This window comes from Apodemus sylvaticus, chromosome 2 (genome assembly GCF_947179515.1).
Source record: "Apodemus sylvaticus chromosome 2, mApoSyl1.1, whole genome shotgun sequence".
Lineage (NCBI taxonomy): Eukaryota > Metazoa > Chordata > Mammalia > Rodentia > Muridae > Apodemus > Apodemus sylvaticus.
Window position 1 is genome coordinate 26,231,613 of NC_067473.1, and position 26,608 is coordinate 26,258,220.

Here is a 26,608-nt window from a genome sequence, read left to right on the forward strand (position 1 = left end):
GTACATGTACAACACTGTACAAATACAGCGTGGCCACTTGACATTGATACTCTTCACATCTGACTGAGGGCAGCAATTGCTTGACTACACCCAAATCTATAAAATATGTGGGCACTAGGGAAGTATATCAAGATAAAGGTAGGAGAGAGGTACATGAACTCTGCCCTGAATTGAATGCAGAAATGTGGGGGTGGGAGACACATGTATGGTTAAATATCCCACTGAGTTTACATTGTGTCTGCTTCATTAACTCTCAGGGCAAGGAAGTGTAGTATCTCTGATGGTGTCTGTCAAGTCCCTCGAAAAGTTTACTGGGTTTTGGCCTTAGCACTTGATATGTGGTGATGTGGCAGTGGCACTCAGGAAAGCTAGAGATTGTAACTGGAACTGTATCATGCTAGAGCAGTGGATAATAAATACTCAGTTGTCCAATTGGTGATACCCACTCTCATTATTTCTTTTTTTTAATATTTTTATTTTCTATATTCTTTGTTTACATTCCAAATGATTTCCCCTTTCCCAGATCCCCCCTCCCCATATGTCCCATAAACCTTCTTCATTTCTTAATGTGAACCCAGGGAAAGAGAGAACAAAATCCTTAGAAAAGAAAGAACATTTCCCTTTCTCCATCTTCCCAGCTAGAAACACTTGCAGAGAGAAAATGGTAAGTTCATTAAAATAGACAAAGATCGGTAGGTGACGCCTTGAATGGAGGATGTGTTTCAGTGTTTTCTCTGAAACCAAGTCTTAAAAATTCCATTTCATCCTCTACCTGGCCTCCCAGGCTAACCTTCACCTCAGATAATCCTGCTTCCTCTTTACTGTTGTTAGGCTTACAAGTGGGGCTCCTAGGAATGGTAGGACAGGACTAGTCACTGACAGAGACCTGGGTTTTCTAATGCTGAGGTGTGTACCCACCAGTGTAGCTACAGACATTTTGTTCTATGTCAGCTCCCTAGTTCAATTACTGCTATAATGTGCCTGACAAATCACTGACACAGAAAAGTAACTTGTTTCAGAGGAAGGTCATGTTGACACATATTCTTATGTTCTTTATGACATTTGTTCAACTTATCATGTTCAACAAAATTTACATAGGACCCATCAAATTAATGGTCAATATACACTCTTATATCTAAAATGACCTGATCAGAAATGAGCACTGGACACTTCCTACAACATCAGAGAAGCTACATGTATTTTGGGTTTTCTGTTTGTTTGTTTGCTTGTTTGTTTGTTTTTGTTATTTGCTTAAAAGTTGATGAATATAGATGTTTGTAGCCATGGGTCAGCTCCCAAAATCTGATACGTGGTCCTGTTCAATCAGTGTTATGGTCTACATTCATTAATCCATCCCTATTTATTTGAGAAAGGTGATTTTCTGGTTTGTGGAGCCGATCATGAACCCAAGCACAAGATGTTAGGCCCTTGCTCTGTGCACTAACATACATCTATTATATTTTCATACACCCTTACCAATTTTGTCTATTTTATTTTGTTCTGACATAATCTCATTTTATAGATTATAGAGGGCTATAAGCAATCCTCCTTTGGTGACACTGGTGCAGAAATGAGACTCTGCTTGAGGGCCTTTCCATTGGTGGCTCCAATATTTTACTTTCCTCTGTCAACTGATCTCCAGACTCTTGCCAGTCTCTTTCTCTCTCTCTCTCTCTCTCTCTCTCTCTCTCTCTCTCTCTCTCTCTCTCTCTCTCTCTCTTTCTCTCTCTCTTTCTCCTGTCTCTCTCTCTCTCTTAAGTCATCATGGGGCAGCTTTAAAAAAGCTAAGCACAAGATATCATGAGTGTAGCCCCTAACACACATCCACATATTAACCTGCCCTGCAGGCTCTGCCTGGATGTAATTTCATGCACCTGTACCAAAGACCAGAGAACTTTTGACTGCACTTTCCAACTGGAGTTATTTCTCAGTACATTTTAAAGGTTCATATTGCTGAATGAGGAAAATTTGTGATAGGATGAGACATTTCTGAGAAGGGTTTGAAAAGGAAACCCTCAGTTAGAAACACAGGGATTACTGAGGTGATGGCAATTAAGCCCAGAGTAAACCATGGCCTTGGAAGGAAGATGGGCTCAGTGGCTATGCCCTAGGAGAGTCTTCAGGAAAGACCACTTAAGCTTCATGTTCAGTACAGGGAGAACATTAGCCGGGAGCCAAGGGCTGTATGTAACCCATGACATCAGCAGTCCCTTCTTGAACATTCTATAATCTTCCAGAGAGTTCTTGGCATGAGCTGTGATGTCACCAGTGTTGTAGCAACAGCAGAGCATTGAGGTTTCTCAGTCAGTGTCTAGAGGGTACACTGATAGACATGTTTGCCCGACTCAGAAAACTATTTCGGAGAACAGATGTGGATGGGAGAGAGACTAGAGAGAGGAGGAAGGGAGCTGGCCTTTCATCTGAGAGTAATGAAGGACAAAGGAGGTGGTCTTGGAGAATGTGGAGTAAGTACTGGGAAGTGGATATTGAGCTTCCTGGCAGGGTGGCCCGAGCTGGCCTTTCTAGCAAATTCCAATTCTTCACTTTCACTGAGTATTGTGGTTGTTACTTGGGGACAGAATGAGAGCATCAGGAGTCACAGAGAATCTAACCTACACCAATTTAGGGAAGGGCATCACTGCCTTCACTACCATGCTTCTAGCTTCAGCTTCTCTGACAATAGTACCAGGGAGAGATTTGTGCCCCTGCTGATAACCTCTTGTTCTCAGAACTACTCTGACTTCCACTCCCTCAAAGTTCCCACCTTAGCTTTCCCACTGGTTGTGGGTAGCAGGAATAATTGTACTGTAACCAAAGACCTATCAAAGTTGATAAACCCAGCAGAGATTCCATCCTGTGGCCACTTCTGGAGTGCTTGTTGTTTCAATAGAGGAAATAAATCAGTGTGTTCTCCCCCTGCAGGATGTTTTAAGGCCATTTCCTGGGCCTAGAGTAACAGGATAGGAGATCTGAACATCATACAACACTCAAGTACTTGTGAATAGTGAATTTATAGTGTGACTTGTGAAACCACAAGACTAAGGACTCTGAAGCCAAGTTGCACTCTGTGCATTTGTTAATAAGCCAGGAGAAGCCATCTCTGTGGTCATCATAAGAATACATAGGGAGACAGAGGACACACATGGATGCTTACATCTCCTAGTCTCTATAGAGTGATGGGAGAACTGAGATCCACTGAGGAGGCATCTAAAGACTGGACGAAACTCTCTGTGGTGTCACTGGGTTCTAGGCCTGTGGTCTACTTTATAGGCCTCAGAGTAGATGTCTATACTCTATGCATTCCAAAAATGTAAGTTCACTTGTGTTCTTTTACCTACAGGGGCTGGCAGGCAGACGTCATCCCCTGCAACTGTCCTAAGTAAGAACCAGGCCAAGGAGGAAGAGGAGAGGCTGACAAGAGAGCTGGAGCTCGTTACCCAAGAGAGAAACGAGCTGAGAGATCGCTTGATCTATGTCACAGAAGGAGCCATGAACAAGAGGTATGCATTGCTCCAAATGCTGTGGTGTTCATCTGGAGTCAATGCCACACTCGTCTTTTTAAGGTGGTGGATCATAGGAAGGTGTATTTTCATGATATCCCTGGGTCAAAACTCAAGTCCCTAAATACTTCTTAGAGGAGAGGCAGAACCTGAAGCTTGGTCAGGAGTAAGATGGGAAATGGACTCTTCTGCTTCCTCCAGATCAAAAGTGGGACTTGTGGTCTGAGTGAAGAATTCAGGGATAGAGGCAATGGTCAGTGAGTTCCCAGAGTGCTTTTGGAAAGCTCTTGAAAGGAGGTGCTTTTGTGAGGTTCTAGAAGCTGAGATTTTGTGGTGAGTGTTTGTACTGGACTGGCAGGTGATTGAGTGCTGTATACTGCTAAATGCAGATGGAGGGGCCTGGTCCCACATTGTTCATCTCAGTGCTTGACTAGATGCCTGAGGCTCTACCTGTTCCTCTTTCTCTGAGTGACTTATACTCTGAGACTATAATGTTACATGCATTTCTTCTGCATCTCGTGTTCTCTCTGCTTCTGTCTCTGATTCATTCTCTCTCTCTTTCTGTTACTCTCTCTTCTCCCTTACATGTGTGTACACATGTGTGTATATCTTTTTCTGTTTGTATGCATGTGTGTGTGCACATGATTGTGGTGTCTCTTGTGAATTAATTTTTTGCATGTTTATATTTCTCTCTACTCTTTTAGATTCAGGGATCTGTGACATCCAGTGTACTCTGAGACCATATTGTTGCATACATTTCTGCTGATTCTCATTCTGTTCTCTCTAGTTCTGTATCTGTCTTTATTTCACATTCTATTGCTCTGTTTCCTTTTCTCCTAATTTGTGTGTGCCAGTATATGAGTCTGTTTGCTTCCACGTGTGCATACAAGTGCTTCTGTTTCATATGTTTATATTTACCTCCACACTTTGGAATCTTTTGGTCTATGTATTGGACTGAGGATTTACATGAAATTTCAAGGTGATGTGAGTCCTGATGTCTGGGAGCCCCCACTTTAAATAGCACTGTTCCTTCTCTTTATGAGGACATTTTTTTATACAGTTGCATCTCTTGGGTAGATAATAAAGCATTGGTGATGTCTGGTCTCATCTCAAGAATTATGTGTAATGTCTGCCTCTGAAGTGTTAGTTATCCAGGAATTATAATCCGTGTTGTCAAAACAGGGAAAATATAATCACAGGTGTCTAGTGGGCAACGACCTGTGGCCTAGGCTCTTGAGAGCACAAGGGGCTAGACTGCCCCTCCAGAGCTGATGAGTAAACACAGGGAGCCAGGGCACCCTCCATCTAGATACATAGCTTATGCTGTCCTTGGGAAAGGATAAAAAGTTCCAAAGATGAAAAAGATCCCAGCATGTAGAATCCAGGAACTGACCTTCCTGTGCTGGGAGTACAAGACCCCAGTCTGTGTTCATGTGTTCTTAGAACAGAGGAGTGGAAAGCAGTAGCAGAATGTGGCAATACCAGAACAGGGAAGTGGGAAGGGGTGGATGAGGGAGTAGGGGGAGGGAAGAGGGCTTATGGGACTTTTGGGGAGTGGTAAGCCAGAAAAGGGGAAAACATTTGAAGCATAAATAAAAAAAATACATCAAATAAAAAAAAAAAAAACACATGTTCAGCCAGGCCATGGTAGCACACACCTGTATTCCCAGCATTTGGGAGGCAGTGGCAGATGGATTTCTGAGTTTGAGGCCAGCCTTGTCTACACAGTGAGTTGCAGTACAGCCATGGCTACACAGAGAAAACTTGTCTCAAAAATACAATATATATATATATATATATATATATATATATATATATATATAAATACTTAGATGTGTATGTGTCGTGGTTTCTGAAAAGGTGTTTTTAAAAAAGCACATGTTCATGGAGTTCTATCTTCCTGGGGACAGGCCATACTACACACCAAATCCGTTATATGAAAAATTGAAGTTAAAGGAAAAGGAGATTATGACATTTCTACACACCTTAGAGAAGGAGAACATTGAGGCCAAACAGACCTTCCAGGATCTCAAGAAGGAGATTAACTTCTATCGGTAAGTACTGTTCATGGAAGTCACCAGGTGTGCAATGGCCATTTCTGACTTCCTTTGTTCCTGGACTGGAGAGTCTGCAGGTCTGATTCTATCCCTTCTGCCTTTTAGCCATCAGTGTGCCTTGGGACTTCTCCTGTCATTTTCAAATCTGTAAGAGACTGTTACTCACCCTAACATTGTCCAGGCATCATCAGGAGACTCTCATTAGAAGAGTGATTCAGATCATGAGAGGGTTATGGTACAGTTCTAGGTCTGAGGGACTCAGGCATGGTTTTACAGAGCTAAATGTGATCTAACAAAAGGATACAATGCCCTCCTCTTGATTCTACTGACTGCATTGAGGGTATCTGCAACCTACTAATTGATGTTGCTGAAATGCTTTGGGCTGTCATGGATAGTTTCAGATCCCTTGTTCTTTGGAGAGACATGCAACCTTATTGGTGTTTGGGCTGCAGCAATCATTTATTTCTTCCCTCAAGTTGCTATTTGCTGTTTGTGGACCTCTCAAGAATGTATTGAGATGTATTGCATTAGGTATTCCTGGGAAACTAGGCCCTGGTGGGTTAATGGGACCTTGATGTAGGAATGGGAGGAGGAGCCTGCAGGATCTTACCATGAAGATTGTGTCTTTAGCAACCTGCACAGCCGGCTCCTGATGCAGAAGAACAGTATGAATAAGAGATTGGTTACACTGAAGCAGGAGAACAAGGAAGTACATGCTGATTGGACCATCATTCAGCAATACCTGATTGACTTGAACCTGAATGTTAAAGATGAACAGGACAAGACCAGCATCCTCCAGGGCCAACAACATCAGGTAGGTACAAGCAGCTCAGCCTGGCTTATACTGACTGATAACATTTTCCCACTGCATCCATCTTTGCTTTCACACAGCACCATTCTAATGCACAGTCCCAAGCAGCCACCCACCTCATGGTATGTAGTTGATCATTGCTAGGGCTACGCACATTCTGCATTGTGAACCTCTTGAGATAAGCTGAAATATGGCAAGTATACCTTTCTACTCCTCTTTATTCTGACGACCAGTAACGGTGATAGATCAATATCATGCAGCATTCCTACACCTGCTCATGAAAAGTGGGATGCTTTGCACAGCTTTGAGTAAGTTCTTGGTCCTGTGACAGAGGTCACACAAGGGTAATGTGACTTCCCAAGTGGTTAGCAACTTGCAGGGTGAAAATTCAAACACTAATAAGAAATATGTTATTCTCCTTGTCTTTGATCTGTGTGGCATGTGGCATTTTCCTTTCCTCCTGTAACCCAGTGAAGTCTCTTCCAATTGCCCATTTCTTGGTGTGCCCTGATAAAAATGAGTAGCAGCTTGTCAGCCCATGTAATAGGTTAATGTTGCTGGATATTTTGTTGTGCCTGCAGTTATAACAGCAATGGTGTCAGTTAAAAGATCAATGATAACATTCCTGTTGAGAGGGTGGGAGGCAGCAGCCTGACAGCTGACATTTAGGTTCCCAACAAGCCTCTGTCTTAATAACTGCCTTCCTCTTCTAGGATGCAGAGAGTGTAGTAAGAGCTGAAATTTCCACAGCCCAGGAAGAGGGCCTCCTGCAGAATGAGTTACCACTTCAGGAAGCCCCTGATGAGCTCCATCCTCAACAGCCACAAAATTCCTTGGATGAGTCTTCTACCACATAATTGAACTCCTCAGGTTGAATAGGCACTAACTACCTAGCCAGTGAGCCAATCAATTCAGGAATTTATTCCCTTTCCTGTACAAATAACACCCCGTGGGAGAAAACTGAGGTGACTGCCCTGCCACCACATGTCCAAGAGAAGAAACAGACTGTATGTCCCTGTTGCTGAAGGTGCAGTGAGAAAATTCTGGTTCATATATTTTACTGTTAGAGTTTTGGTTGCTGTTTGGTTTTTTTTTTTTTTTTTTTTTGCTGTTTTGTTACTTATTATGTTATTGGATATTATATATTATTGTTATTGCTTTTTTTCCTTATGCTTTTCACTGTTTATAATAATTATCTTTAAAAGCCTGTTTTTGAAATATATTTCTGATGAATAAAAATTTATTTGTAACTCCTCACTTTTGAGACCATTTTACTTATTCAGGTTTTCTGTCCTATCCTGTAGACATAGACCTCACAACCACAGATGGATCTCTGCAAGCCCCAGGAAGCCTGGCTACAGACTGATTTCAAAGCTCATTAGGGTATACAAGACAATGGTCTTTTGTATGAATAATGTGGCTTCTCCCATGGATACACACTTTAGGATGTAATCACTGACACACTCTCTCCATGCTGTCATATATTCTCCTACTCCTAAAATATAGAACTCTATTAGAATGGAGACTGCAGCTCCTATCTATTTAATATAGCCCATGAATTTCTACCTAAAGCAATCAGACAACAAAATGACATCAAGGGCATACAAAAGGAAAGGGGAAATGTCAAAGTATTGCTATTTACACATGATGTGATAGTATACTTAAGTGATTCCTAAAGATGTACAAAAGAACTATACCTGATAAACACCTACAGGAAAAGTCTCTTGATTCATAATGAACTTAAAAAAGTCAGTAGCTGTTTTTATTGAAACGATAAAGAAGCTGAAAAAAATTAGGAAAGCCACAAGATACAGTACCCAGAATTAATAACCTGTATCTTGGTATAAGTTTATGCAAGCAATGGAAGACCTATAAGACAAGATTTTCAAGTCTATACTCCAAATGCAAGTGCAACCTCATTCATCAAAGAATCTTTATTAAAAATCAAATCACACATTGTACCTGACACAATAGTTGTGGGTGACTTCAACACCCCACTCTCCTCAATGAACTGATCAGGAAAGCAGAAACTTTCCTGGATGTAAAGTTTTTTCTACCAAATCATTTCCTGGCTGGATGTAAAATTAATTCTACCAAATCATCAGCCATTCCTCTACTCAAAGTATAAATTGGCTGAGTAAGATATTAGGGAAATTATACCTTTCACAATAGTCACAAATAATATAAAATATCTTGTTATGACACTAAACCTCTAATGAAGCAAGTGAAAAATCTGTTTGGCAAGAACTTCAAATCTCTGAAGAAAGAAATCAAAGAACTAAAAGATTGAAAAATGTCCCAAGCTTGAGGACCAGCATGATTGACAGAGTAAAATGACATCTCACAATCTTGCAATCTACAGCCTTAATGCAAACTGCATCAAAATTCCAAGTCAATTCTTCAGAGTTAGAAAGAGAATTTCTCCGATTCATTTGGAATAACACACACACACACACACACACACACACACACACACACACACACACACACACAAAAGATAATGAAAACTGTTCTCAACAGTAAACGAACTTCTGGTGGAATCACTATCCCTGGCCTCAAACTATGCTATAGAGCAATATTGACAAAAACTGCATGACATTGGAACAAGCACAGGCAAGTAGTTCAATGGAATAGAATTGATGATCCAGAATTGAACCCACACACCTATGGTCACTTGAACTTTGACAAAGAAGCTAAAACCATCCAGTGGAATAAAGACAGCATTTCCATGAAATAGTGCTGGTTCAAGTGGAGTTACGAATGTAGTAGAATGCCAATTCCACCATTTTTACCCTCACCCCCTTCCCTGAGTCCCACCCCTCTCACAGAGATATTTTATTAGACACAAATTACTTGGTCAAGAGTATGAATCATTAACTGCTCAGACTAGTCCAACCTGCTGCTGAGAGCAGCTATGAATACAGGGCAAACACAAAACTGTAAAATCTTAACTTTCTTTATGTGATTTTGTTCTCCAGGGTGACATTAGCAGTCAACAACATCAAAAGGTTGCAACAAGAATCCTCTGCCTCCTCAATGCCCAGAGCCTTAAAGGGACAGGGAGGAGCCTAGAAGCAGCAGGGAGCTACACTAGGGTTTGGGAGCATTGGCTGATTGTGCCTTCCTGACCTTCTGGCACTAGGCAGGTCCCTAGGGCAGTGGGACTGGGGACAGGGAAGGGTAAAGAGGACCAGACCTGTGACTTCCTCCAAAGAGTCCTGCTGCTGCCTCCTTCTCCATGGCGATTACCACGCTTATGGAGTCCTGGGATCCAGCGGCTCTCCCTGCCAGAAGCTGTGATCTTGGCAGGGGCACAGGGGGCTGGGCATAAGTCATGACCAGGCAGCTTCCATAGAGCTCCAGGACACACCCACAGCTCAGGAACCAACCAATCACTTCTGCATGCAGAACGTCCTGGTTGGCTGTTTGCTTGCCAATTTTCCAGGTTGAATTCATGCTACTTAGCATGGGAGCACAGCTGGCTTTCCTTAAGTAGGTTTCCATGAGTAAAAATGGAAATACTACTATTCCAATGAGTAGCACCTTTACTCATTGGAATCCGAGATTCTCTCCTACTGCTGTCCAACAAGGCCATCCTCTGCTACATATGCTGCTGGAGCCATGTGTACTCTTGGGTTGTTGGTTTAGTCCCTGAGAACTCTGGGGGCACTGGTTGATTCATACTGATGTTCCTCCTATGGAGCTGCAAACCCCTTAAGCTCCTTGGGTCCTTTCCATTGGGGACCCTATGAGAACCACTACTTTAGAGACAAGAACTCAGTGGCTACTCAATTCACAGAGTTGGATGTCTCAGCACTGAAGACACAGGACACAAGGCTCTCCTCCCTCTCTCATCCCACTCCCCACAAGAGTCCCTGATCCTTTATATTGAGATCATGTTGGAAGGCTGAAGAACCTTGAGTATAACATTGGGGGAGCATGGCAAAAGTAATGATAGATGCACTCAGGAAGAATTGAAGGTTGGCAGGCACACATTGGGCTTTCCTTGACCCTCTCTACATATGGACTGCCTAGATGGGGCCACCCAATCTGAGGATGGACGTTCAGCTAATCTCTGGAAACATTCTCTCAAACACAATCAGAAATATATTTTTCAGGTCATTCTAGATCCCATTAAGTGGGTAATGGAGACAACCCATCACATGCTTTCCCCTTTGACACCCAACCACTTCCTATGTTACACTTAATTTCCAAATAAAAACAATAAAAGTGCTTGGAATGTAGCATAACTGGGAGGTGCTTGCCTGGCATGTATGAGGCCCTGGTTTGAGTCCCAGCCCCACATAAGATGGACATGATGGTACACAGATGTAGTGCTTAAAGTTGTGAGGTTCGCTAAGCAGTTCAGAAGTTCAAAGCTATCCTGAGCTACATAGATACTGATCCTTTCTTATATAAAACAAATTGGGTATCTATGAGAACCTGTCCTAAAACAAACAAAAAGACAACGGTATTGTAATTTTACCTAACATGATATAACTATCCCCATACAACCTAAACACATTAATTATTCTCCAAGAAAAGATATTGAAGTCCCTTTTGGAATGTTTACAGTTTAAATATGCTAATATAGATTAAAAACTTAAGTACTCATATCAACTCAATGCTATGTTATATAATAAAAGGAAAGGAAGGAAAACATGGATGTTATATACAAGAAGACACACATAGGCACACATAGATATCTATCCTATGTATACATGTACAAATGAATCCTTAACAAAATGGGACAAAATCACTCATGACATTTATACTCCTCATTTCTGTAAATGGTCATATGGACACAGCTGGTATTATCTGCCTATGGCTTTGTTTTTTGTTTTCTTGCTTTTTTCTTTTCTTGTGAATGTGAGTGTAGGCACACATGTGCCATTACACATATGTGGTAGAAAGAAGACACAACAATGGGACACAACCTCAGTCTCACCTTCTACCTTCTTTGAGACAGGCTCTCTTGTCACCTGCTGCTCTGTGTGCCAGGCTGGCTGATCCATAAGTTTTCAGGGACTCTCCTGTCTCTGCCAGCTTCCTTTTGGTAGGATCACTGGAGCTGCAAATGCCCACAAGCACACTCAAGTCTTTGTGGATTCTGCGCTCTGAGGTTCAAGTCATCATGCTTGTATGCAGTTCTCCTTCTTCCCACCCATCTTTAAGCATTTGCACCAAGTCCTGCTGTTTTAGAATCGTCAACCCATTGAGGCCTTTCTGCAATCTACACATTTCCTTCAAGTATGCTTTAGGTGTTACTTAAACAAAGATGGGTTTCCTGTAATGGTCTCTAATTTCTGTGAGTATCTAAATTTAATCTTCAAATGATCAATACCTGAACAGGAAGTAAGAATAATGATAGAGTGAAGTGCTGAACCTGAGATGTTTGAGGTAATTCTACATCTAATAGACAATACCGTGTCTCAAACATAGGAGAAAAACCTGGCCTGTTTAGGTGATTGAAGCTATGGGGGCTAGTAAAATCTTTCAGGCCAATGCACAGAGGGAGAAGACAGGAGGAAGACATGGGGCACAGATTTGAAGAAAATTACCAGCATGAGAAATCAGGACAGACAGACCCCTTTACTAGTTCTACCCTGATAATATTAGTTTAATGTGTATTTCAAAGCATTAAACAGGTATGTATATCTGGAAGCTTGGGAGCTACTAATATTTAGAGGGTCGTCCAGTCCACAGCTGTTCACAGGCAGGCATTTTGGAGGTTGACCACATCCACATTTGAATTTCTTCTAGCCTATTTGGAATGTTGTTGCATTCAAGATTCCACCATCTGTCGGATGTAGGGTAGGTGACGATCCTTTCCCAATCTAATCTAATAGAAGAGAAAGTGGGGAAGAGCCTTGAACACAAAGGCAAAAGGAAAACTATCCTGGACAGAATACCAATGCCTTATGCTTTAAGATCAAATACAGACAAATGGCACCTCACAAAATTGCAAAACGTCTGTAAGGAAAAGGACACTGTCAATAAGACAAAACAGCAACCTACAGATTGAGTAATTTTTTTACCAATCCTATATCTGATAGAGGGCACATACCTAAAATATACAGAGAACTCAACAAGTTAGACTCCAGAGAATCAAATAGCCCTATGAAAAAAGAGGAGTACTGAGTTAAACAGAGAAATCTCAGAGAATGCCTGAGAAGTACTTAAAGAAATGTTCAACATCCTTGGTTAACAGGGAAATACAAATCAAAACAACTTTGAGAATCCACCCCACAGGTGACAGCAGATGATAGCCAGGCTGTGGATAAAAAGGAACAATCCTCCATTTTTGATGGGACTACAAGCGAGTAAAACAACTTTAGAAATCAATCTGGCAGTGCCTAACAATATTAGAAATAGTTTTACCTGAAGACCTAGCTATATCAATACAGGGCATATACCCAAAAAATGTTCTAACACATAACAAGGACACATTTTCTACTATCTTCATAGCAGACTTATTTATAATAGCCAGAAGCTAAAAAGAACTCAGATGTTCCTCTACAGAAGAGTAGATACAGAAAATATGGTTACAGAATGGAGTACTACTAAGCAATAAAAAAAACAATGCCTTTATACAATATGCAAGCAAATGAATAGAACTAGAAAATGTCATCCTGAGTGAGGGAACACAGACACAAAGTAACACAGATGTTATGTGTTTACTGATAACTGGATATTTGCTCTAAACTTCACAATGCCCATGATACAACCAACAGACACTATGGAGCTTAGAAGGAAGGGAGACCAGGACATGGCTGCTTCAGTCCTGCATTGTGGACATAACAGGATGATGTTGGGATGTGGAGGTAGAGGAGACCTGGGAGGGAGAGAGTAGGGGGAGGATATAAGGGGGCAGTCTCAGGTACTGGTGAGGATAAGAGGGAGGTACAGAGGGTCTGGAAATAGAACAAAAATATATAGCAGGCAGGGTGAGGAACTGGGGATAGCCACCTGAGGGACACAGACAACAGGTAAACAAGAGGCTCTCAGGACCCAAAGCGGATGACTTTAGGTGAAATGCACAGAGAAGGGAGAGATAGAACCTGTAGAGACCACCTCCTAGGAACACCTCCCCACACTCCCATGATCCCCAGGGACCACCCTCCTTCAAGGGATGGTCCCACCAACTCATTTCAAAATTTGTAACCCAGAAATGTTCCTGAGCAAAAGAGCAGAGACTGCTCATAGTCTAAAGACAGAAGGAAGGGCCATCCATGGACTGCCCTACCTGGTGATCCATCATGTCTGCAGACACCAAACCAGACACTGTTGCTGTGGTAAAGAGGTGCTTGCTGACAGGATCCTCTTGTGAAGGTTCTTACAGAAGGGTGGCTAGCAGCTGACCATTGGAGCCAACCATTAGACTGAGCTCAGGGAACCTGGTAGGGAGCTGAGAGAAAAGCTGGAGCAGCAGAGGGGAATGGAAGCACTGTTGGAAGAACAACATCTGCAGCCAGGACCACCTCGTGATCCCAATGACTAGACTACAAACTGAGAAGTGTTCAGGGAGGGATCTTTACCTCTAGATACATTGTAGCAGAGGATGGCCTTTCCTGACAGCAATGGAGGAGAGGCACTTAGTACTGTGGAAGTTTGATGCCCTAGGGTAGGATGCGGAAGCAGTAGGTCAGGAGAGGGTGGGTGAGTGGGGGATTGCCCTCATACAGGCACAGGGCAGTGGGAAAGGGCAGATGTTTTTTGAGGGGTTGCTGGAGGAGTAAGCAGGAAGTGGTATATTATTTAAGATGTAATCAAATGGAATAATTAATAAATACATTTAAAAAATACACATATGCCAGTCATTTAATTTTAACAGTGAAGACTCAGGAGCCAGATGCTGGGGTGAAAACCTGCCAGGTCAGAGAGGTCAAGCCCTCACCTGACCCTCCTACTCCACTCTGTCCTCAATATCTTACAACTTAAAGACCTTCCTCTGGTTTACTTATATTCATTCCCTTTCAAGGGTTACTTGCTCTGCCTCTTGACCTGGAGTTCACTTTCTTTTGCTTTACAATACAGGTGTGTGCTAGTGTTGAGCCACAGGACAAGAAAGTAAAATGAACCGAAAGCTCTTGGGTTAAAGGTCTGTGCTAGGGCTGGGCTAAACTGTAAAATGTTTTGTTTGTTTGTTTTCAGTAAATAACACAATCTTACAGTTTGCAATCAAAACAAATATCCTGCAACATACGTTGGCAATGTTACCTTCATTATAGAAATCCAGCTCTCTGTCAATTGTTCTGGTTGTTCCCAGGCATGTCTGAGTGCATCATCATGGGAACAAAATGGTCCCAAGCAAGGAAAATCAGAACCGGGCTCTTGAAGGTGTTGCACAAGGCCAATAGGGACCTAAAAATCACCAAGGACACACCTGATCCTTATCACAAGGGATAAATCACCCATCCTACTGTCACGTAATATATTGCAAGATATCACCATTCCTGACCTTGGCTCACACCCCTAAGTGCTGCGAAATGGAAGGGTTCTTGTCCAGGGTTCACTCAAAAAACCAATAACTAAAAATAAAAAAACCCTGAATCCAGCTAAACAGAGATGGTTTATTGAATGCATACCTCAAGACTGACCAATCAGGACAACAGATCAATAATATGCACTACCTATTTCTGAGGGCCAGCTCCGTGTAAAAACCACAAGAGCTCATGCACAAGGGCTGGAAATGCTGCCCTATATGGACCCTGACTCAAGCTATTTTAGACATAATAGTAATACCGACCTTGAATTTCATGGGGCTATGGGAAGTATATAGATGTAGAAATTAATAAGATTAACAAACCTCACAACATACAGAACATTCCATGGTACATGGTCAGCATGACTCTGCTCTGAATCAAGATTTTTCTTTTGTTTTATATCCATGACTGAGAGGCATATTACATGATATAGATGGCTGTGATATGACAAGTTTGCTACAGATATGGAAGGGGGCAAGCCTTATCAAGAAGAATTGTATCATTAGGGAAAATAACAGCATGACCTTACCATGTTTAGACAAGTTCGAGGCCTCAACAGGAGCTCCTAAGAAGGAGAACAGAGACTGTGTTTGTTACCTGAAAGGAGGGGCCTGAGCAGTGTTGCTCAGCCTTCTCAGTGCCCAGGTAGTGAGGGAGCGGCTCTGGGCCTCTATGGGTGCTGGATGATTCTTACCAAATGACCTGCACCTGCCAGTTCTCGAGAGAGTATCAGGAGGTAAGATTTTCTCCTTGTCAGATGTGGAACACGTCTACCACATCTAATGGAACGGGGCAGTGGCGATTAACCTGCTCCTGCCAGTTCTCTAGAGAGTGTCAGGAAGTGAGATCTTGCCCTTGTCAGATGTGGCACAGGTCTCTGAAAGCAGGGCTCTCTCCCTCTAAGTGCAGGACTCCATGCAAGTCAGATGCTCCCTTGCAGGATACGTGGCCAGACACCTGTAGAGCTGCCCAGTTCCTACGTGCAGAAGGAACCCAGGAGGGCTGTGTCCCAAGCAATCTTTCAGGTTCGTCTTCCCTGCATTTCTGGCTGAGCTGGCTGCTTGGTCACAGGAGCCAAGATGGTGGTGACCTCAGACGGCAGGGCAATGATCTTCAAATCTTATTGAGGGCAACAATTACTTGACTACACCCAATTTTCTAAAAGGTCTGGGCTCTGGGGAAGTAAATCAAGATAAATCTGGGATAAAGGTGCATGAACTCTGTCCTGTACTGAACTAAGAAACATGGGAGTGGGAGAAGGATGTATGGCTAATTAGACTACTAAGTACCCATTGTGTCTGCTTGATTTAATCTCAGGACATGGAAGTGGAGTATCTCTGATGACTTCTGTCTATCCCCTTGAAAGGTTCACTGGGCTTTAGCCTCAGCACTTGATATTTCATAATGGGGCAGCAGCACTCAGGGAAGCTAGAGATTGTCATTGGCACAGTATCATGCCAACAGCAGTGGATAATACTCAATAGTTCAAAACATCATAACCACTTTCATTTGTTATTAATCTGGACCCAGGGAACAATAGAACAAAATCTTTAGAAAAGAAAAATCATCTCTACTTCTCCATCTTCCCAGAATGAAAGACTGGTAAGGAGAGAATGGTAAGTTCTTTATAATAAACAAGAATTTGTAGCTGAGGCCTTGGGTGTATAGTATTTTTCAGTGTTGTTTCCTGAAACAGTGTCTCAAAGATTCCATGTTGTCCTCTACCTGGCTTTCCAGGTTAACCTTCAGCTCAAACATTCCTGCTTCCACTTTCTAGTAGCTAGGCTTACAAGTGGGGCTCCTAGGACTCTTAGGTCAGTACTAGTCACTGGAAGAGAACTGGGATTTCTAATGCTGAGGCATGTACACACCAGCATAACTACAGCCATTTTTTTATGTCTGCCCCAACAATTTCAGATTGTTGCTGTAATATGCCTGCCAATCATTGACACAGAAAAACAAACTTGTCTCAGAGCAAAGTCATGGTGATCAAATCCTGTTGTGTTTAGTATGATGTTTGTTAAACTTACAAGGTTCTAAAACATTTACATGAAACCCATCAAATTAAGATCCACTATGCACTCTTATATCTGAAATGGCCCGATCATAACTGACCACTTCATATGAGCTACTTGTGGTTGTTTTGTTTAATTTTGTTTTGTCTTCTTTTGAATTTATAAGTTGACAAAGACAAATGTTTGGGGTCATTGCTTAACAACCAAAACATTAGCTATCATTCTGATCAAACAGTATTAAGGTCTGAATTCAATAAAACTGCCCTATCTTCCTTAGATAAGTATTTGTGTGGTTTACGGGGCCAATCATGAACCCAAACAGGGATGCTCTGTGCACCAACCTATATCTATTATTTTATCCTACACACTTTATTGCTGTTGACTATTTTATTTTGTTCTAACAGAATCTCATTTTGTAGCTTACAGAGGGCTGTAAGCAATTCTCTTTTGGTGACTCTGGTGGAGAGATGAGAGCCTCAACTCAGCCTGAGGGCCTTTCCATTGGTGGCTCAAATATTCTAGTTTCCCCTAACAACAGATCTCAAATTATTGCCAACACAAAGATACTGTTACTCTCTCTATCTCCTAAGACATCTTGGGGCAATTTTGAAATGCTAAACACAGGGCTTCATGACTGTCCCCCCTAACACACACCGACATTGCAACCTGCCCTGCAGGAACTGCCTGGATGTGATTTCATGAACCTGTACATGATGAGAAAGAAGAACTTTTGACTGCATATTAAAACTGGAGTGAGTTCTCAGCAGATTTTAATAGTTCATATAGCTGATTGCAAAAATTCTGAGGTAGGATGAGACATTTCTGAGAAGGTTTTGAAAAGTAAACACTCAGAAAGATACATAGGGAGGACTTGGGTGTTGCCAATCAAGCCTAGAGCAAACCCTGGCTTTGGAAGGAGGATGGGCTCAATGGCAAAGCCCCAGGGGAGACTCCAGGAAAGGGCAGCTCAGCTTTCTATCAGTATAGGGAGAACATTAGCAGGGAGCCAATGGCTGTAACCCATGACATCAGCAGTCCCTTCTTAGACATTCTATTGTTTCCCAGAGAGTTCTTGGCATCCTCTGTGATGTAACCAGTGTTGTAGCAACAACACGTACACTGAGGTTTCTCAGTCAGTGTATAGAGGATACTTCTATAGACATGTTTACCCGACTGAGAAAACTTTTTGGGAGAGCGAGGGTAGATGGGAGAGAGACTAGAGAGAGGAGGAAGGAAACTGCCCTTTCTTCTGAGAGTATTGAAGGACGAAGGAGATGGTCTTGGGGAATGCGGAGTAAGTTCGGGGAAGTGGATGTGCAGGGGTGGCCTGAGCTGGCCTTTCTAACAATGAGGCACAGGAACTGCAGTGTCTGGGTAGGAAAAGAACTTTCATGATTATCGCAATTCTTGAAAATCAAGGATTTCAGAACATTATTTTCTCTAGTCCTTAAGGCAGGAGATGGCAAGGTCAAAGCTGTTATTCTGTGAACTCCAAGTCTTTACTTTCAATGGGCATAGTGGGTGTTACAGGGGACAGAATGAGAGCATCAGGAGTCACAGAGGGTCTAACCTATGCAAATTTAGGGCAGGGCATCACTGCACTTCACTCTCATGGCTTCATTTAGCACCAGTGGCTATCTGACAGTAGTAGCAGGGAGAGAATTGTGCTCCAGGCCATGACCTGATGTTCTCCTCTCCCTGACAGTTCCCACCCTACCTTTCTTTATCACCAGCAGTGGGTAGGAAGCATTTCTGTACTACATACAAAAATCTGTAGCAGGGGATACACCCAGACAGAGATGTGATTCAATTGATACTTCTGGGGTGTTTGGGGTTTCAGTAGGGGGATCTGATCAGTGTGTTGAGCATGTTCTCATTTTGCATGATGTTATAATCCCATGTCCCCGGCATCACGTAACAGGGTAGGAGATTTGAACATCTCCAAGTACTCATATACTTGTGGACCATGAATTTATCATCTGACTTGTATAACCACAGGACTGAGGACTCTGAAGCCAAGATGCACCCTGTGCAGATGTTAATAAGCCATGAAAGCCATCTCTGTGGTCATCTTAAGCATGTGTTGGGAGACAGAGGACAAACCTGTCTGCTTACATCTCCAGGTCTCTATACAGTGATGGGAGATCTGAGATGCACTGAGGAGGCATCTCAAGCCTGAACCAAACCCTGTGTGGTGTCACTGGGTTCTAGGCCTGTTGTCCTTCTGTACGGGTCTCAGGGTTGTCTGTCTACACTCTGTTTCCCCACCATGAAAGTTCACCAGTGTTATTCTACCTGCAGGGGCTGGCAGGCAAACATCATCCCCTGAAACTGTCCTAAGCAAGAAGCAGGCCAAGAAGGAAGAGGAGAAGCTGACCACAGAGCTGCAGCTCATTACCCAGGAGAGAAACGAGGTGAATGATCGCCTGATCTCCATCACAGAGGGAGCCATGAACAAGAGGTATGCATTGCTCCAAACACAGTGGTGTCATTCTGGGGTCAGCAATGTCACCCTCATCTTACCATTTTAAGGAGGGGTTTTCTAGGAAACTGTACCACCAGAATGTCCCTGTGCCCAACCTCATGTCCCAAAATACTTCTTAGAGGAAAGGCAGAACCTGAAGCTTGCTCAGGAGCAATGTGGTAAATGGACTCTTCTGATCTCTCCAGTGGAAAAGAGGGACTTGTTGTGGGAATGAGGAATTCAGGGATAGAAATAGGGGAAAATGAGTGCCAGAGTACATTTGGAAAGCCCTTGGTATGAGGTGGATTTGTGAGTTTGTAGGAGCTGTGAGTTTGTGCTGAGTGTTTGTAATTGCCTGGCAGACGACTGAGTGCTGCAAGCTCCTGGAAGCAGCTGGAGAGGCCTGGTCTACATTGTTCATCTCAGTGCTTGACTAGATGCCTGATGCTCTGCCTGTTCCTCTTTGTGGACCTTATACTCTGAGACAGTAATGTTGCATGCATTTCTTCTGCATCTCATTGTACTCTTTCCGTTTCTATCTCTGTCTCTCTCATTCTCTGACTCTGTTTCCATTTCTCCTTGTATGTGTGTCCAATTCTGTGTGTCTGTGTGTGTGCTCATGCACCTACCTGTGCATGCACTTTGTATGTTTATATTTCCCTTCACACTTTGGAAACTAGTGGTCTGTGTTTTGTCTTGATGATTTACCTATAAGACAGTTTCAAGTATATGTTAGTGCTGAACTCTGGGAGCCCCCGTCAACACTGTTCTTTGGCTCTGGGGTCACAATTGTTCTTACATTTGTATCTCCTGGGCAGATTATAAAGATGTGATGATGTCTGGTCTCATCTCCACAATTATGTGTAATGTCCGTCTCTAAGGTATAAGTTACTCAGGATTTAGAATCCCTGTTGTGAAAACAGGAAATATATCCCAGGTTTCTGATGGGCAAAGATCTGTGGCCTAGACTCATGAGATTATAGCTGCTTAGACTGCATCTCCAGCCCTACTGAGCGAACACAGGGAGACCTGGCACCCTCCACCTGGATGCCTAGCTTCTGCTACCCCGGAGACAGGAAAACAAGTTTCCAAAGCGGAAGAATATCCCAGTATATAGAATCTAGAATGTGGTTTTCTGGGCCTGGGGTAGTACAGGACCCAGTCTGAGATGATGTATTCTTAACCATCCACATTCATGGAGTTCTGTGCTCCTGGGAACAGGACCTTCCAGAGGCTGAATCCAATGTATGAACAAATGAAGTTAAAGGAGAAGGAGATCAAGTCATTTCTTCACAACTTAGAGATGGAGAAGATTGAGGCCCGAGAGAACACCCAGGAGCTCAAGAAGGAGATTAACTTTTATAGGTAAGTACCAGTGAGGGAGGCCACCAGTTGTGGAAAGGCCATTTCTGCCTTCCTTTCTTTCTGGACTGGAGAGTCTGCAGGTCTGGTTCTGTCCCTTCTGATGTTTAGCCAACAGTGTTCCTTGGGATTTTGGACTCACTTTTTATAAGTCTGTAAGAGACTGTTACCCCTCCCAGTATTATCAAGGCATACTCAGGAGTCTCTAGATAGAAAGGTGATTTAGTTCATGAGAGGGTTATTATGCAGTACAAGGTCTCTGGTATTCAGGCAGGGTTTATAGACCTGACTGTGATATAATACAAGGATAGAATGCCTTCCTCTTGGTTCTACTGACCTTCTTTGATGGGATTTGCTCCCTACTAATAGATGTTGCCCTGTTGCTTTGGGCTGTCATGGATAGTTGGAGATCCCCCTTTCTTTTGGAGAGACGTGGACACTTACTGGTATTTGGGCTGCAGCAATCCTTACTACCTCAAGTTGCTGTTTGCTATTTGTGCAGCTGTGATGGATGTATTAAGATGTATTGTATTAGGTCTTCAGGGAAACCTGGGTCCTGGTGGGCTTAATGGGACCTGTAAGTATGAATGGAGGAGGATCTTACTATACAGAGTGTGCTTCCAGCAACCTGCATAGCCGGCTCCTCATGGAGAAGATGCTTGTGAAGAAGAGAAGGGTCATGCTGATGCAGGAGAGCAAGGAAGTACTTCTTGACTGGTCTCTCATAGAGAAATACTTGGTTGGCTTGAATATGAATGGTAAAGACGAACAGGAGAAGACCAGCCACCTCCAAACCCAACATCAGGTAGGGACAACCAGTTCAATCAGGCTAATACTGTTTTATACCATTTTTCCATTGGATCCATCTTTGCTTTCACCTAGCACCTTTCTAATCCACATGCTCAAGCAGTCACTGACCTCCTGGAATGTAGTTGTTCATTGCTCTGTCTATGTGCAAGTATTCTGGGATGTTAGGCTCTTGTGAGATACTGAATTATTGTTGAGTGTACTTTGGTGCTCTGCTTGAAACTACAGTACAATAAGGGTGACAGATGAATAACCTGTCACATTCCTACATGTGCTCATTATAGGTGAGATGCCATGCAGAGCTTTGAGCAAATTATAGGTCGTGTAATGCTCCATTATGTTTATAGCAGCCTTATTTATAATAGACAGAAGCTGGAAAGAACACAGATGTCCCTCAGTGGAGGAATGGATACAGAAAATGTGGTATATTTACATAATGGAGTACTACTCAGCAATTAAAAACAATGAATTCATGAAATTTTTAGGCAAATGGTTGGATCTGGAAAATATCATCCTAAGTGAGGAAACCCAACCACAAAATAATACATATAGAATACAATCTCTGATAAGTGGATATTAATTAGCCCAGAAGCTCTGAATACCCAAGGCACAATTAGCATAACAAATGACTCCCATGAAGAAGTAAGGAGAGGGTCCTGAACCTGGAAAGGCTTGATCTAGCATTGGAGGGGAGTATCAGGACAGAGAAAAAGGAGAGAGGTGATTGGAGAATGAGTGGAGAGAAGGTTTATGGGACATATGGGGAGGGGGCAAGGGGAATCATTTGGAATGTAAACAAAGAATATAGAAAATAAAAATATATAATTTTAAAAAAGGAAAAAAATATAGGTCCTGTGACAGAGGTCATGCAAGGGATGTATGACTTCCCAGGTGGGAAACAACTTGCAGGAATAACAACCAAATGGAAACATCATTGAGTGCTTCTCATTTTAATTGATCAGGTGGCATGTGACCTTCTGCTTTTTGGGGGGAACCCAATGAAGTCTCTTCCCATTGCCCATTTATTGGTTTGCTCTGATAGAAGTCTGAGTGACATCTTGTCAGCCTATGTATTTGTGAGTGTTGCTGAATATTTTGCCCTGCCTGCAGTTATAACAGCAATGGTGTCAGTTCAAAGATCAGTGATAACTTTCCTGCTGAGGTAGTGGGAGGCAGAAGCCTGACAGCTGACATTTATGTCTCCACCAAGCCTCTATCTTAATAGATGCCTTCCTCTTCCAGGTCCCAGAAATGGTAGCAAGAGCTGAAATTTCCACAGACCCAGAAGAGGGTCTCCTGCAGAATGATTTCCCACCTCAGGAGCCCCCTGCAGAGCACCATCCTCAACAACCACATAATTTCCTGGATGAATCTTCCTCTACATAATTCAATTCCTCAGGGCGAATAGGCCCTAACTACCCAGCCAATGAGCCAGCTGATTCAGGATGTCATTCCCTTTCCTGCTCTGACAACACCCCTTGAGAGAGAACTGAGGACTGCCCTGCCACCAAGTGTCCAAGAGGAGAAACAGGCTGTACCTCTGTGTTCCTAAGAGTGCAGTGAGAGAACTGTGCTTCATATAATTTACTGTTAGACTTTTGGTTGAAGTTCTGTTTTTTATTGTTTTGCTATTTGTTATGTTATTGGGATGTTATTTGTTCTTATTATTACTTTTCATTTTTGCTCATGCTTTTTACTGTTTTTATTAACTGTCATTTTAAAGCCTGTTTTTTATTTATTTATGAATGAAAATTTGATTTGTAAATCTTGACTCCTTTCTTCGAAGCCACATTGTGCATTAGTTAATTAATGAGTTATTTTCATACACTCCATATTTTATACCCCACCCCACCACCTCCTGTACACCCTCCAACTGATCCATATCCCATACCTCCTCGTCTCCCCCATCTCCACGTGGATGTCCCCACCCCACCCCCACCTGACCTCTAAATTCCCTGGAACCTCTTATCGCTTGAGGGTTAGGTAAACCATCTCTAAATGAACACAGGCCTGGCAGACCTCTAGTGTATGTGTGCTGGGAGCCTCATATCAGCTGGTGTAGGCTGCCTGTTTGGTGGGCCAGTGTTTGAGAGATTCTGGAGGTCCAGAGTAATTGAGACTGCTGGTCCTCCTCCTGGATTGCCCTCAGCTTCTTTTAGCCTTCCTTAGCTCATTAACAGGGATCAGGTGTTTCTGTCATTGATTGGGTGCACATAACTGTATCCACTGTTTCAGATGTTTGTTGGGTCTTTCAGAGTCCTGCCAGGCTAGGTCCTTTTTTGTGAGTGCACTCTCTGGTTGATGGGTTTGTCCCTGTGAGCTCTGGGAGTACTGGGTGGCTCATATTGTTGTTCCTCCTATGGTGCTGCAAACCCCTTCAGATCCTTGGATCCTTTCTCTTCCTCCGCTATTGGTGATCCTCTTTAGTGGCTTGCTGAGACTGTCCCCCTTTGTATTTGGCATGTACTAGCAGAGCCTCCCAGGTGACATCTATATCCTATATCCGGCTCCAGGCAGCAAGTACTTGTGGGCATCAATAATAGTGTCTGGGTTTTGTAGCTGTATATGGGATGGATCACTAGGTGGGGTAGTCTCTGGATGGTCTTTCCCTCAGTCTCTGCTCCATACTTTGTGGGAATTTTGTTTCCCCTTCTAAGAAGAACTAGAGTATTTATACTTTGTTCTTCCTTCTTGAGTATCATTTGATATGTGAATTGTGTCTTGGGTATTCCTGGAAACCAAGACAGAAAATCAATGTGCTGTCCATATTAGGAAGAGATTTTGCAAACAGAAAGTAATCATAATTATATTAATTGATGATGGAAGATATACAACATAAAATTTGCCTATTTTCCTTGGCCAATTTCTAGCACAAGCCGCAGCGATCACACGATTATTGGTCCCAGAGACAATGGGTGCTTTCTTCACAGCACTTCAAGTCACATGACACATTACATCTTAACAATATTACTTATCATGAGCTCAAACCACTGACAAAACATAGCAGACATGTGCATTCCATGCCCAGTCTTGCCAACAGGAGTTCTTAGGAGCTTCAGCTGCATTCAGCAGCAGGAGTGGAATGGGCCCATGGTCCCTTCTTCGTAGCACTAACCACATGGATGTCCAAATGTCAGCTCAGAAATACTTCATCCTGACATGTTTCCAAATTTTTAAAATCTAAGAAGTGTTCATGAAAATAATCACATGGCTTTGATCAATTTCATAGCAGTAGGAGGTTGGTCTGGTGCTGCTTGTTATCAAATGATAAAGTTTATACCTCAAGATCTGGTTGCCCCATGAGGAGATTCTCACTTACACCAAGGGATGCTGTGTTACCTTGCTCCACAAGTTAATTGGCAAATAAAAGGCTAAGCCTGGCATTGGGCAATAGATAGAGGTAGGTGGGTTTTTAGTTATCTGACTTGGGGCTACAAGTGTAAACAGGAGAGAGAGAAGAGGGGAGACCAAAGGAGGAGGGAGCCACCATGAGAGACAGACCATGAGCACTTGGCCAGGAGAAACAGCAAGTAACAAGGGACATGGGACTGGGATGTAAGTCAGAATACCTCCAAAACCTGTGCAATCTAGACTGACAGTGTGTAAATAAACAAGTAAAAGAGTGGAGTCTAGCCTCACTTGAAATAAGAACTAAGTATCTATTGACAGGAGAGTGAGTAGAGTTCACATACTCAAAAATCATAAAGCTTTTGCCTGTCTGAAGTAATGGCTTAGCAGTTGAGAATGTTTGCTGATCTTCCAGAGGACCTGAGTTCAGTTCCCAGCACTCACATGGCTGGCTCACAACGAAATCCAGCTCTGAGGAGTCTGACACCCTCCTCCATGTACAACTGCAAGTGCACTTAGGGAAACACACACACACACACACACAATGAGCTAAAGTGATCCACCAGAGATGCATGAAGCAACATGATTATCAAACCCAACAGTAACAACACTAAGTATCCTGTTTGCTAAAGAACAAATAGGAAGCAGCAAAACTATTGAGATGTAGTTTCTGACAAGAGAAGGCAGAATAATTTTTAAAACAGGCATGGATTTAACATGGCACCCATGACAATGACATCTCCAAAGAAGAAGAGACACTGTGGATACCAACTGCTCGCTGGCTAGACAGTATAGCCAAATCGGCAGGCCATAGCTCCAAAGGGAGACCCTGTATCAAAAGGGAAAGTGTGGGTAATAGAGGGAACCCAACATGGACTCTCCATTCACCTGTGTGTGCACACATGCATATGAGACAGAAACAGACAGAGACCACACAAACTCTTTCCTGAAACAATTTATAAAAGGGAATTGGTAGATGAATGAGACTCGAGGGCAGTGGCAGTCACTGTAAATACAGGGGAAAAAATGTCAACACAGAAAGAAGCAATGAATCAAAGTTAGAGAGGCCAAGTCTATGTTGCCTGTGTCCGCAAAATGATGTCAGGAATAAAGGAAGCTTATGAGAAGGTGGAGAAACCCAATATTTAAACTTGCTGTGTTAGCTGGAAATTTACAAGCTCACACAAATATAAAAAAAATAGTAAGTTCATCAAGTGCCCACAGAAATGTGACAAAAACTCACTTCAAAAGGAAGTTTTAATAAATTCCAAAGCGGTTTATCAGTGGGATCACATTCTGTCACCAAGATGAAATTCAATTAGTAAACAAAAAGTGAAAGGATACTGTCTAAGCACTAGCATCTGTCTGACAGTCTCTCATTGGCTCTTGTTGGTAACCTCTGATTGGCTCCTAAAGCAGGAAGAATGGACTCTCCCCCTTCCAGGTCTGCTTAACTGTTTACAGAGCCTGGGATCAGAGCTGAGATTCAGCTCTGACTCAAATGGTGGCAGTGACACAAAGTGGCCACTAGATGGAAATGACACTTCATATTTATCTTCATTTGCCAGCTTCCTAGAGCATCCATCAATCCATAAGCAAAATAAAGGCTTGCTTTTGAAATTCAATTCTGGGCCTTTCAGGGTTTGTCTCAAATAACTAATAATGAGAAAGTAATATTATCTATGTTCAACCATTTATTGTCCCGTAAGCATAATATTTCCTGCTTATTATTTTTCTAAAGCACTTTTGAGATCCTTT

At 42.6% G+C, this 26,608-nt stretch overlaps 2 protein-coding genes across 2 annotated transcripts; both read left to right on the forward strand.

Moving 5' to 3' along the window:
• The first annotated feature begins 1,400 nt into the window (after window positions 1-1,400).
• On the forward strand, window positions 1,401-7,225 carry LOC127677799 (disks large homolog 5-like). Its single transcript, XM_052172795.1, has 6 exons — window positions 1,401-1,419; window positions 2,331-2,465; window positions 3,341-3,500; window positions 5,411-5,554; window positions 6,188-6,371; window positions 7,082-7,225. The coding sequence occupies exons 1-6, from the start codon at window positions 1,401-1,403 to the stop codon at window positions 7,223-7,225; spliced, it is 786 nt and encodes a 261-aa protein (XP_052028755.1).
• A 10,805-nt stretch (window positions 7,226-18,030) lies between these two features.
• Window positions 18,031-22,888, forward strand: LOC127677801 (disks large homolog 5-like). Its single transcript, XM_052172796.1, has 5 exons — window positions 18,031-18,163; window positions 19,171-19,330; window positions 20,555-20,698; window positions 21,320-21,500; window positions 22,745-22,888. The coding sequence occupies exons 1-5, from the start codon at window positions 18,031-18,033 to the stop codon at window positions 22,886-22,888; spliced, it is 762 nt and encodes a 253-aa protein (XP_052028756.1).
• The last annotated feature ends 3,720 nt before the right edge of the window (window positions 22,889-26,608 follow it).

Excerpts from the sequence above, each read along its gene's own strand:
- LOC127677799 (XM_052172795.1), top strand. Across the intron at positions 2,466-3,340 it reads GTGGTCTTGGAGAATGTGGA|GGGCTGGCAGGCAGACGTCA; the intron begins GTAAGTACTGGG and ends TTTTACCTACAG. Across the intron at positions 6,372-7,081 it reads TCCAGGGCCAACAACATCAG|GATGCAGAGAGTGTAGTAAG; the intron begins GTAGGTACAAGC and ends TTCCTCTTCTAG.
- LOC127677801 (XM_052172796.1), top strand. The coding sequence starts at position 18,031 with ATGTTTACCCGACTGAGAAAACTTTTTGGGAGAGCGAGGGTAGATGGG. Across the intron at positions 18,164-19,170 it reads ATGGTCTTGGGGAATGCGGA|GGGCTGGCAGGCAAACATCA; the intron begins GTAAGTTCGGGG and ends TTCTACCTGCAG. Across the intron at positions 20,699-21,319 it reads AAGGAGATTAACTTTTATAG|CAACCTGCATAGCCGGCTCC; the intron begins GTAAGTACCAGT and ends GTGTGCTTCCAG.